We start from the raw sequence: 12,647 nt of genomic DNA on the forward strand, positions 1-12,647 counted from the left end.
TTATGACTTTTATGATATTTTGTCTTCAATATTCGCCTGATTTTAAGATTTCATGAAATTAGCCAGAACAATTTCAATAGGCACAGTATTTTCAAAAGCTATAACTTGATTATGATAATTTGACCTAATTTTCAAAATTTCATGACTTGATCATGATAAACTAACCTAATTTTCAAAATTCCATGACTTGGTCATGATAAATTAACCTAATTTTCAAAATTCCATGACTTGGTCATGATAAATTAACCTAATTTTAAAAAAATTCCATGACTTGGTCATGATAAATTAACCTAATTTTAAAAAACTTCCATGACTTGGTCATGATAAATTAACCTAATTTTAAAAAAATTCAATGACTTGGTCATGATAAATTAACCTAATCTTCAAAATTTCATGACTTGCCCATGATAAATTGGCCTAATTTTCAAAATCCCATGACTTGACCATGACAATTTGACCTAATATTTGCAAAACATAACCATAAAATATAAAAAACCACGAAAATAACATAGCAACGAACCCATGCCATCAAAGGCATTTAAAAGTTACTTCAAAACCCAAATTATATCATGAATCAATCAATGAATGACTCAATTAGAAGAACCCCTATCCTGCCTCTTGTACAATCTCTCCCAGGGTTCCAGGGTGCCAAGTATTTAACCCCCACCAACTGTAGAACAATTTGTAAATATGCCAACTAAGTACCAACCAACAACGTAATAACATTCCTAAAAACAAATTCACCCCGGTGCAGGGGACCATTTCAATTTCAAACACCTAAGCCTAATTCCACGCGACGACTTAATAGCACAGCTATACTGTAGATTCTTCCTTGCCTAAACTTCCTCGAGGTCCTGCTTCCCGGAATTTCGTACAGCGCACGCGCTAACCCCAGGCGCTTACTTCCTATTCAACACCCACTTCCTACCCGAAGGACTTTTAACAAAACACGAGGTCTTCCCTCAATCACTTTCATTAGATCCTACCCAGTTGTGTCGAGAAGTCGTTTCAAACGTTTTTCTCTGCTCATTTCTTCATACTGTGTATTTGACAATATTGTAGCAAAAAACTGACCGTGGATTTTGACTTAAAATTGTTTTTACGGTTTAAAACGTATATTGAAAATTAACTCAAATATCATATTTATCGGTTGATTATTTTTGTGGTTGAATATCGACGCTAACTTGAACGTTTAATTTGCAATTTTTGCAATTTTCTGAACGTTTAAACATCTTTGTTGCAAATTTGAATTTGCGTAAATATAATCTTTGCAAAATGACGCAATTACCTACCATCAAACTTTTGGTACTTGGAAGTAAAGCTGTTGGAAAATCAGGTATGTTTCATTCAAATTAAGCAAATGTCTTTGTTGTGTTGTTGCAATATTGCACTTTTTTTTTTCTTTAGAAGTTTGCAAATAATGGGTATTTATTGCCAGTTTATCTTTACGGTAATTTTATTAATTGATTTAATTTGATTTGATTAGGAATTAATTTTAATTAAGAGTTATTAATTATTAAACGTTATTTGCAAACTTTTAAAATATTTGGTTTTATAAAACTTCGAAAAAGTCACTAAAATTTAAGTAAATATATTTAATAAATTAGTTGGGCCAATTAAATACCACCCTAGTCTTAGTAAGAATTAATTTTAATTTAAATAATAATAAGGTTTAATTTGGTTTAACGTTAACAAGTCACTTAAGAAATTAGTAAAATATAATTTGTATATTACGAATCTAATTAAAATTCCAAACTTCTTAGTCACATATCGAATTAGTAAACAAATACGTAAATCTAACTTTGAAAAATTTTCCATGTGTTTGTTGTAAGAGAAAAATGAACAACGGGTTTTCTTTGTGCGTATTTTCTGTTTAGTAAATGCCAGCTAGCCATCCAGGAATACATAAAGCTACTAAGAATCATTGTGTAACCTTAACGTATCTATGCGAATTTTGTCTGAAGAGATCAAACCCGAATTTATAGAAGTTAACATGGGATGTATATATTTGGGGGTCGCAATGATTCCAATTAGCTGTATGTATTCCATTATTATTAGTACGGTGATCGACATTATAGACGCGTTAAGGAAGGAGGGGTATTAAGTCCTTTCACTGGAAGAACCGGTTGTAATTTAATAACACTATTCAATGTCATTCCCACCCGTTTTGTTTTGAGGGTAAGTTTCAAATCTAGATCGGAAATAATTTTTATAAAAAAAAATAAAAAGAATTATATAGTTTTGAAATTTAATTTATTTTAAAGGGAGGGTTAAAAGGAAAATCAAGTGTTATTTTTTTTTTTCAACTTGATTTTTTTTACTTATTATAATACTAATCTGCATATAGTGAAACATTATAGGAACTATTATAGCTCCGAATGGTTATTTTTTTTTTAAAGATTTAGTAGATAGCACCTTCGACCAATCACGTAACGCAATGCCTTCTTGGCAACGTGATTGGTTGGAGGTGCAAGTTTCAAATTATCTAGTCGAATCTCATAAGCAATATTTAATATAACCTTTATTACTACAATTATAAATAATATTTAATATAAATTTAACAATTTTTTATATTTACTTATATTTAATTTGAATTAAAACATTTTTTTACGTTCACAATATTTTATTTAAATTAAACAATTTTATTTATACAATTTTACAATATTTAATATAAATTAAACAATTTTATTTATACAATTTTACAATATTTAATATAAATTAAACAATTTTATTTATACAATTCTACAATATTTAAAATAAATTTAACAATTTTATTTATACAATTTTATAATATTTAATATAAATTAAAACAATTTTATTTATACAATATTTAATCTATTCATTACTAACAATCAATTAAAATTATTACCTATAAATTAAAATTAAACCCTGACAAATAACTCAATAAAGTCTCAAAATACCACTTGAAAATTCTCAAGAAAGGAATATACAGTCAAATAAATTTATAGCAGCCATAATTACGCAAAAACATCAAAAAAAGTAAAAAAAACGTCTGCGAAGAATTTTTCACTCCCATAGTTTTAAAAATAAACTTGAAATCGGCCTTATTTAGCATGGGGACTCTCTTAGAGGCGACAAAAATGTTGACGCCACTGCACACATAGCTCTTAAAATTCATCATAGTTTGAAAAAAAAAAGAAAAAAAAAATCTGGCAACTTGAAGAAATACGATGATGTCACACTTACGAAGGAACCCACGTCGTGGTTGTTATTTAGTTTTTTTTATACGCGACTTAAGATTGGAGACAGAATATTGTCGCCATTGCCATAAGGAATGGAGTATAAAAAAATTCTCTATATTTTTCTGTCATATGGTATATATGGTTTTGGGTAGAAACACTAATCTACTAGTTCTAAATTGACATCGGGATTAAATTAAGTCGTTTGTTTTTCAATGTGTGTGTGGTCGTTTATGTTAAAGAATTCATTGTGTATGGTTTTATTTGCGATAAAGAAACCCTTTCTAACCCCATTTTAAGTTTTTTTTATATTAGTTTAATCTGAAATTTTATTTTATTTATTATTTTAATATCAAAGTTGATAGGGCCTAATATTAACAAATATAATTTTAATCATCTAGCTCGTAAAAATGTAGTTTTTCATTTAAGGGAGAGTGAAGTGTTGAAGTAAGAACAAATTGATAGTTTTATTGATAGATTTTTATTTATTTATTTATTAAAGGTGAGGTATAGAACATTTTAGACTCAAAATTGATTGATTTCCCATAGAACCATGACCCTTTATACCATATTAGCCTTTAGAAACTCATCTATTTCAAGTTAAATTAAAAAAATAATTTTTAAAAATTTCAATATCTGCCACTACAGGCATTCGATTTTGTACACTTTCTAGTATTTTTCCATAAAAATTTACGTTTTTCTAATCTGGTGGCTTCTGGTTCGATCCCTGGTTTTGGGCATCTGTTATTTACCCCTCTACTAAAAGCCCTACCATAAACAACTGTGATCTTCCACCAGTTATGACTAATTTACCCCTTTTTACACAATTTTTAAACCTCTAAAAAATAACATTTAAATTTACGACGACAGGGCAGGAAGAGAAATATGTTTATTTTTACACGTCTAAAATGAATTTTGAAAGAATTTCAACCTTGGGTCGCATTGGCTTAGCTTGGCTGGGCTTAGCTGACATCTGGCAAAAGAAAAAAAAAAAACATACACATTTGTTTACTTTTGTGACTGTCATATTTAAACGGGAAGTGACGTCATTTAGTTACTTTTGGGTTTCTTGAAAGTAAAAAAAAAAAATTTTAAAAGTGCAGAGAAAATTTTTGAAGTTTTTTCTTTAGGTATTTTTAAATAAGGCTAATTTTAATTCTAATTGTATTCAAGGTTAAGAACTTAAGAAGTTGCTTGACAGAAATTTTCCATTTTATTAGTATTTATTCTGTACGCGGGAATTCATACAGCCACTAGGAATTATTGCGTCCCTGTTGTAATGTCTATGAATTTGGGTTTTGTGGGTATTCTGGGCTTAGGAACTTACTATGACGTCACGCACCTTATAATTCTGATGGCGTCTATCTAACTGATATCATTGGTTAGGTTGCAACGCGAGTTGGATTATAAATTCGCCCTGGTAAAATTCATCATATTTTATGATTAGTCTAGGCTAGCTCTTCAAAACAAATTCCGCCTTAGATACGTTGTTAAGGCTACACAATAATTCCTAGTAGCTGTATGTATTCTTACATGTACGTACCTACATAGTCTTTCGTTTGAATGAGGTTTCCTTGGTTACCAGTTTCTCAGAAAATCGGCGTACTAGATTATACAAAGGTATTTTATAGATCTCTATTGTTGTTAATATACATTTTATAATAATGGGCTAGCACATTACAAAAACGTGCAAACGGTAGAGGCTTTGGAATATCTTTTCTTCTGTAGAGGTGGTTTTATATTTAATTGGACTAATCTATTTAAATCATAGTTAATTAAATTAATTAGTTAGAGTATACAGGGTGTTCATTCCAAAAGGGATAATTGGTTCTATGGGATATAAATTTTGAGTCGAAATTCTTCTATGACAAATTTTGACCATACACCCTGTATAAACTTAGCTACTTACATAACTAATATCATAAAGAAAACCATACTTAATTAAATAACAAAAGAAATAAGAATTTAGTTTTAATATAAAATACAGTCTATTTTCTAGACCCTTTCGAAATAGTACATTCTTAATAAAATTAATAAATAATATATATTATATAGTATAGTATATATTTATATTAATATATATTTAAGGTTGACATTTTTATACAACTACATTACATACATTTTATCTGTTTGAAAAATGGAATAGCCCCAAGCATTGTATTAAAAAAAACATTTGAGTAAAAATCCTTGCAATAAGTGATATGTCATTATTGAAGGTTTTATGCTAAATAATTTTTAATATCTTAAGAAACTTACCTATAACAATAAATTTTAATATTTTTTTTTTTCCTTTTATAAAATAATTTTAATATTTTTAACATTATCTAAATAAATTTTAATATTTTAAAGTTTATAAAGAAATATATTTTTACTTTAAATAAGTAAACCTAACTTCAGACAGAGATTGTAGTAGTTGCCTAGGAAACGACCTTTTGAATATCGTAACTTTAGGTTTAATAATAAATAGATTAGATTTAAAATTCAAACGTACGTATGTAGAACGCGGAAGTTTGTGACCTTTAACATATATAGCGGATTAATTATTTATTTATTTAAATTTTATAGTGACTTTTCCGAGTTTTATATTTCGTTGATTGGTTTATTATGTTAGAAGTAAAGATGACAATTAATTAATATTTATTTCTTTTATTGCTTTTATTTGCAGCTGTTATCGTCAGGTTTCTAACCAGACGTTTTATTGGAGAATACAGATCCAATTCTGATTGGTTGTATAAGCAAAATGTCGTTTGCGAGAATACAAACACGAATATTGAAATTTTGGATGTTTCCAGATGGCCGGTAAATATTTGTTTTTATTTATTTATTTGTTTCTTTGTTTGTTGGTTTATGTTTATATGGTTTTTGATTGAATATAATGAATTTAGTGGTTATAATTGTAAGAAAATATCAGATTTAACGGACTAAACGATGAAAAATGTCAGATATAACGATCTAAATTTGAAATATAACAGATTTAATGAACTAAGTTATGGAAAATGTCAGATATAACCAACTAAACTATGAAAAATATCAGATATAGCCGACTAAACTACGAAAAATGTCAGATATAACCGACTAAACTATGAAAAATGTCAGATATAACCGACTAAGCTATGAAAAATGTCAGATATAACCGATTAAACTATGAAAAATGTCAGATATAACCGATTAAACTATGAAAAATGTCAGATATAATCGATTAAACTACGATAGATGTTAGGTATAACCGATTAAAATATGAAAAATGTCAGATATAACCGATTAAACTATGAAAAATATCAGATATAACCAAATAAACCATGAAAAATATCAGATACAACCGACTAAACTATAAAAAATGTCAGATCTACCCAACAAAAACCTAAAAAAATGTCAATTCAAATACTTAAACAATCCAAACTAATTCAACAAAATATACCAAACCCAATTTCTAATCACGACAACCTTTTATATTTCACAGAACACCGACTCATTATCAGTCGATCAAATTCGCTGGGCAGACGCTTTTGTCATCATTTACGATATTTGCGTACGGGAAACTTACACTTACGCCCAAAACATGTTGAACTGTATCCGCAACGCTAAACAACCTACTTACGTACCAATCATCCTTTTGGGCAACAAACGTGACTTGGAACATAGCCGACAAGTTGACATGGACGAAGGTGTTCAATTAGCCCAACAACACGGTTGCCAATTCGCCGAAGTCTCCGCCGCTGATAACCAATTTGACGTTAATAGCGCCTTACAAGGACTTATCAAAGAAACCAAATCTATCCAGGTTCAAAGGTCAATACCTCGTCATCGTAAAATCAGTATCGCTGTCGTTTCCAAGGCTTTCGGTGCCGTTTTTGGCAAAAATCATAACAATAAAAATGTCGGGAAAGTTGGACGTCGAATGTCGTTTTCGTTGTGAAGTAATTCAACAATTTGACCAACTTGTAAAGGTTTGGATACGTTAAATGTACACTAAAAGCGCTTCGTTGAAACTTCCCTCTACTTCAAAAATGTACTGGTTACGAACCCATTAAGAACAGTCGGGTTTTGAACGCGCTGAAGTACAGAAATAGCTCGTAACGTGTTGCACTGTTGTGCACTGGAACTTGCTAGACCAGAGCAGCTAATGACTTGAAAGTGGTATTTCCATTAACTGTACTCGGTAACATCAGTCGGATTTCGAACGCGCTGGAGTACAGAAAAGGCGTAACGGGTTGCACTGTTGTGCACTGGTACTCGCCAGAACAGAGCAGCTAATGACTTGAAAGTGGTATTTCCATGAACGATACTCGGTGGTAACATCGCGTCGGGTTTCGAATGCGCTGGAGTATAGAAAAGGCGTAACGGGTTGCACTGTTGTGCACTGGAACTCGTTGGAGCAGAGCAGCTAATGTTCTCAGTTGAATGGACTTGAAGGTGGTAAAAACATGAACGGTACTCGGTAACATCGAGTCGGGTTTCGAATGCGCTGGAGTACAGAAAAGGCGTAACGGGTTGCACTGTTGTGCACTGGAATTCGTATGAGCAGAGCAGCTAAACTATGAACAGTACAGTTAAAATCAGTCAAGTTTCGAACGTGCTGGAGTACAGAAAAGGCGTAACGGGTTGCACTGTTGTGCACTGGAACTCGTTAGTGCAGAGCAGCTAAACCATGAACGGTACAGTTAAAATCACTCGGGTTTTGAACGCGCTGAAGTACAGAAAAGGCGTAACGGGTTGCACTGATGTGCATTTGAACTCGTTGGTGCAGAGCAGCTAATGTTCTTGACTGAATGACTTGAAAGTAGTAAACCATGGACAGTACGTTTAATATCAATCGTGTTTCGAGTACAGAAAATGCCTGAGATTGCACTGTTGTGCTCTGCAACTTGCCAGAGCAGAGCAGTTAATGGACTTGAAGGTAGTAAACCATGAATAGTAAAGTTAAAATCAATCGAGTTTGAAACACCCTGGAGTACAGAAAAGGCGTAAGATTGTACACTTGTTGTGCACTGGAACTCGTTGGAGCAGCTCGAACACGTGCTGAAAGCGTGGAGGAAATAAATAAAGATATGTACAGGGTAATTCTGAACGACGAATCGGATTTAACCGTCCGTAAATGACATTGAGAAAGTTTTCCGAATTGAATATCGTTTTCCTGTTCAATGTCATATGCCAATAAAAAAAATAATAATAATAAAAAGCCAAACCAGACAACGTACCTTTTTTCCCGTCATAATAATGAATGTCACGTTATAAATGACTAAGATTTCTGTGATAAACTATAACTATACTTGAAAGTTAAAAACTCGAATTTTAAAATCCCCTTAAAAAACCTTGTAAATATTGTAAATTATAAAAACGAAAAAATGTTTCCTCTGTTTGGCGGAATCTAGTCAACTCTATCCTTAAGTTCTTCTTTATCGGTTTTGGAACCAATTATCCTACTTAATTAATTAATTTAATTACCGCGATTAAATTTGAGCTTAAATACAATCAGATATAATTATCCTTTAATTTTAATTTTTTATTTATTTGAACTTCAACTTTAAAATTTAAAATTAATTAAAATAGTAAAAAATAAGTTCAAAGTTCGATTTCAAATTCTTAATATTCAACTAATCAGCATGCACCTAATACTCAACCTCAACCAATCAGAGATCTTCAATTAAAAAAAATATCAAATTATATTAAAATTAATCAGTCTGTGCCTTCAATTATATTAGAATTTAAATGTTATTATAAACAAAATTTAATATATATCTAATATTTGGTCAAAATTTATCGTAAAAAATCTTCAGGTGCTATCCCTTCAATAAAATTTAGTAAAAAATTCAAATTCTTAAATTTTTATACATCATTAAAACTATAATATGATAAAAAAGGTCCCTGTGAATATAAATATATCTAGTCTTTGTATATTGTATAAATTATTTTGTATATATTATAAATATAAGTGTTTTTAATATGATAATGAAAAATTAAAAGAAAAAATATCTTTCAAGTAAAGATTTTGAAATACACTAAATTTGAGTCATAGTTCAATTTATTTCGTTTGTTAAGCCTAATTTTAGTCTGTAGGCTTAACACCATTTCCGTTCAAGATCGAGGTACAACCTTTGCTAAGCCTATTTTGAAATTTTTAGGCTTAACAACATTTCAGTTCAAGATCGAGGTACAACTTTTGCTAAGCCTAGTTTGAAATTTTTAGGCTTACCAACATTTCAGTTCAAGATCGAGGTACAACTTTTGCTAAGCCTAGTTTGAAATTTTTAGGCTTAACAGCAATTCCGTTCAAGATCAAGATACAACTTTGCTAACCTTAATTTTTCAAAAACTTTAGCTTATATTCCATAATCTTAATTAGGTGTCAATTCAAGGCAGGGTTTATTATAAGACCTGAACTGAATTGAACTCTTCATTACTAGATACGGACGGTTACATCAAACGTTTTATACGTCGCGTGTAAATAGGCTTAACAGAGAAAGTCTTTTAGTTGAAATGAGGGTAAACATTTGGCTTTACTTTCGTTAAGGCAACCTTGGATTAAGATTAAACTTGTTTGCGTCTACATAAGAACATAAAGACATCCGTCCCCTCATTAAGACCGGGCTTGCCGGGGAAAAAACCTTGCTTTTAATTGTTCTCGTGCCCAAGGCCTAATTAACTTTTTATGCCTCAAGAAAACCTGGATCTTTTTTTTTTCATTTATTTATTTAAATCCTCGTAAGATTGTTGTGGTGAGATAATTTTTATATATTTATTTATATATTTTCAAATCGTCGTTCAAAAATAGCTAATAAATCCACCATATTCCTGATGCATATGCCAAGGCTTACAGCACGATTTAAACTGACAAATTGGGGTCAATGTGACGCGTCTTCTGCTCTTCTTCATAGTAGAAATTCAACTCTGAAGCAGAAGACGCATAATTTAACCCAGATTTGTCAGGTAAAAGTCACGCGTTAAGCCTTGGCAAACCACGTGCTGTTCAGAAGTTTCCCCAAATTTCAAACTAGGCTTAGATACTTCTTGCAAGAACTTAAAAATTATGAAGCGTGCACTATACACGTTGACGTACACGTTTTTCATAAATTATTAACAAATTCTACAACCCAGCTTGCTTTGAAACTACAGTTGCCATAAATTTTGTAGAGGTATTTTCCGATACATAATCTCACATTTCATAAATTCCATTCTTTTAGTACAGTACCTAAGCCTAATTTAAAATTCAAATTTATTTTCGGAGCATAGGGTAGCTAGCGAGTTACTAAGGAAAGGATCTTGGGTTATGAATGAAATGACGGATTTATTTTTAATTGCAGCTCTTATTGTTTCTAATTTTCTAAAATTAGATTTTTAGCAAAACATTCTACAAATGTTTCGCGATTACCCCCTGCTAGGAACTCAAAAAGGTTTGCCAGACGAAACTTCAGTTTTAAGCCAAAGTTTGTGACGTTAAAAACACACCCTGATAACGAAATAAACTTCAAAGTAACCCATAACTTGAAGTAAATCGCTTATCTCTCTCTTCGAGAGAAGTGTACCACCCCACAAAACGGGATGGGTAATTAGTAATTGCAACATGATTCTTTCTAACAACATCCCTTAGCATTTATAGCAAGGTTAATTACTAAACCGAATCACGCATGCACATACGCCATTTTAAATAGTTCCCTCATCATTGCTATAGCTATTAGCGCTGCTTAACTATTTGCCAAGGCGCATGCATGCGCTTGTGGATTAATTTTTGTCCCACGTCAAGACAATCAAGGTTTGTGCCTACTTGATTGCTGAATGGGGATTTAGTAATTACCAACAAACAGTTATAGAATTCACCCTAATTAACTTTGATGAATCAAAAAAGATTCCCTCGCCAGGGAAGAATCACGTGGCACAACTAAAGCATATTAAGAGGATACAGAGTGTCCTTTCACACTTCTTCGATTATCCCCTTCTGATCATACATACATAATTATAAGTCTAGCATAAAACTTATTTTAAATTATGGACGTTTCGCAACCATTTTTTTAAAAATCATTCACAGTTAGGTTCTCGTGGTTCTTTTTAAACTCTTTCAGCGAGTTATTTGGATTAGTTCCAAATCCTTTATTTCTTTCTTCAGAGGTTAGGTAGGTCCAAAGTGTTTAGGTGCTAGTGAACTAAACACTTCTGGTTTTAAAATGTATCTGGCGATTTTGAAAAACGTGCTTGCTTTTCAATGTTACTTCTTCCTTAAGGTTGGCCTTGGTGAAAAAAACGTTTACAATACTTGTGTGTTTAACTTACTTGAGATTACCAAGTTTATGTGTCTAGAAGATTAGAATGTCAATGCTTAGTCAAACCCGGATTTGTCAAGATTAAACATATCATATTGTATATTATGGATATTATAAATAAACCCTATAGGGGACTAGAAAACCGGACTTAAAATACAAACATTATGATGTATAGTATAATTAATGCATACAGCTACTAGGAATAATAGTGTCCCGTGTTAATTTCTATGCGTGTTTTGTGGGAGGGGCTTGAGAATATACTATCGCGTCACGTCTTATAATTCTGATGGTACTTTCTATCGCGTCACGCCTGGTGCTTTTCTAACTGTTATTTCATTGGTTGGGTAACAACGTGAGGTTCTAGGCGATCGCGAGGTGCAACTTGCAGCAACATAGATTATAAATTCGCCTGATAAAATTCGTCATACATAATGATTAATCTATCTATTTAGCTCCTCCTACAAAATCCGCCTAGATACGTTGAGTAAAAATGGATGTAGCACAATGATTCCTAGTAGATTTGTGTATTCCTAATAATATTTAATAATTGTATGCTAGTTTTTTTAGAATAACGCAAAGTCCATGGCTATATAAACAATGAACCGAAACCCAAGCAATTAATTAACTTAATCAGAGTTGTTTTATCTTGATAAGCCTTTTCTTAACACCTGTCTTACGTCATAATCAACGTCATCATAAAGTCAGGTGATAAAAATCTATGGAATAACCCACAACAAATAATAATATCAGCTCTTTGAACTCATTAAGGAACGGTTGAATATACTCAGTTCAACTTCCTATGTCCAGGAGGAAGCCCTTGTGAAAACGACAACTTAAGGTGAAACTGATCTCCCGTAGGAAACCGGTTTTCGTAATGTTAAATTGGTTTCAAGTTATGTTGTCGTGGCAAGGTTTTTCTTCGAATTGGGAGCCATGTTCGTACGGAGTATGTTAGGGTTAGTTGTGATTGCTTTGTATCTAATTAAGGTTTTTTGAGATGGTGTGAACTGGTTTCGATATCACGCCACTTATCCGTTGAAACCTTATTGTGGGGTTTTTTTTTCTCTTGAAACAATTGTCAATGCGGATGTTAGTTAATAAGGATTTTTTTAATCCAATGATTATGTCATTTTGGTTGCTGTTACGTAATGTAAATCACACTTCTTTAAAATTAGGCTTAGGTATTGTTTAT

The 12,647-nt window shown here is 31.6% G+C and overlaps 1 protein-coding gene across 1 annotated transcript; it reads left to right on the top strand.

The window, feature by feature from the left end:
* The first annotated feature begins 345 nt into the window (after nucleotides 1–345).
* On the top strand, nucleotides 346–10,758 carry LOC149615767 (ras-related and estrogen-regulated growth inhibitor-like protein A). Its single transcript, XM_089856294.1, has 3 exons — nucleotides 346–1,336; nucleotides 5,866–5,999; nucleotides 6,661–10,758. The coding sequence occupies exons 1-3, from the start codon at nucleotides 1,276–1,278 to the stop codon at nucleotides 7,114–7,116; spliced, it is 651 nt and encodes a 216-aa protein (XP_089712420.1). The 5' UTR covers nucleotides 346–1,275; the 3' UTR covers nucleotides 7,117–10,758.
* Nucleotides 10,759–12,647: the final 1,889 nt, after the last annotated feature.

Source organism: Phalangium opilio, unplaced genomic scaffold (genome assembly GCF_054372755.1).
Source record: "Phalangium opilio isolate 3A_F unplaced genomic scaffold, DU_Popi_V2 ptg000217l_1, whole genome shotgun sequence".
Classification (NCBI taxonomy): Eukaryota; Metazoa; Arthropoda; class Arachnida; order Opiliones; family Phalangiidae; genus Phalangium; species Phalangium opilio.

Excerpts from the sequence above, each read along its gene's own strand:
- LOC149615767 (XM_089856294.1), top strand. The coding sequence starts at position 1,276 with ATGACGCAATTACCTACCATCAAACTTTTGGTACTTGGAAGTAAAGCT. Across the intron at positions 1,337-5,865 it reads TAAAGCTGTTGGAAAATCAG|CTGTTATCGTCAGGTTTCTA; the intron begins GTATGTTTCATT and ends TTTTATTTGCAG. Across the intron at positions 6,000-6,660 it reads TGGATGTTTCCAGATGGCCG|AACACCGACTCATTATCAGT; the intron begins GTAAATATTTGT and ends TATATTTCACAG.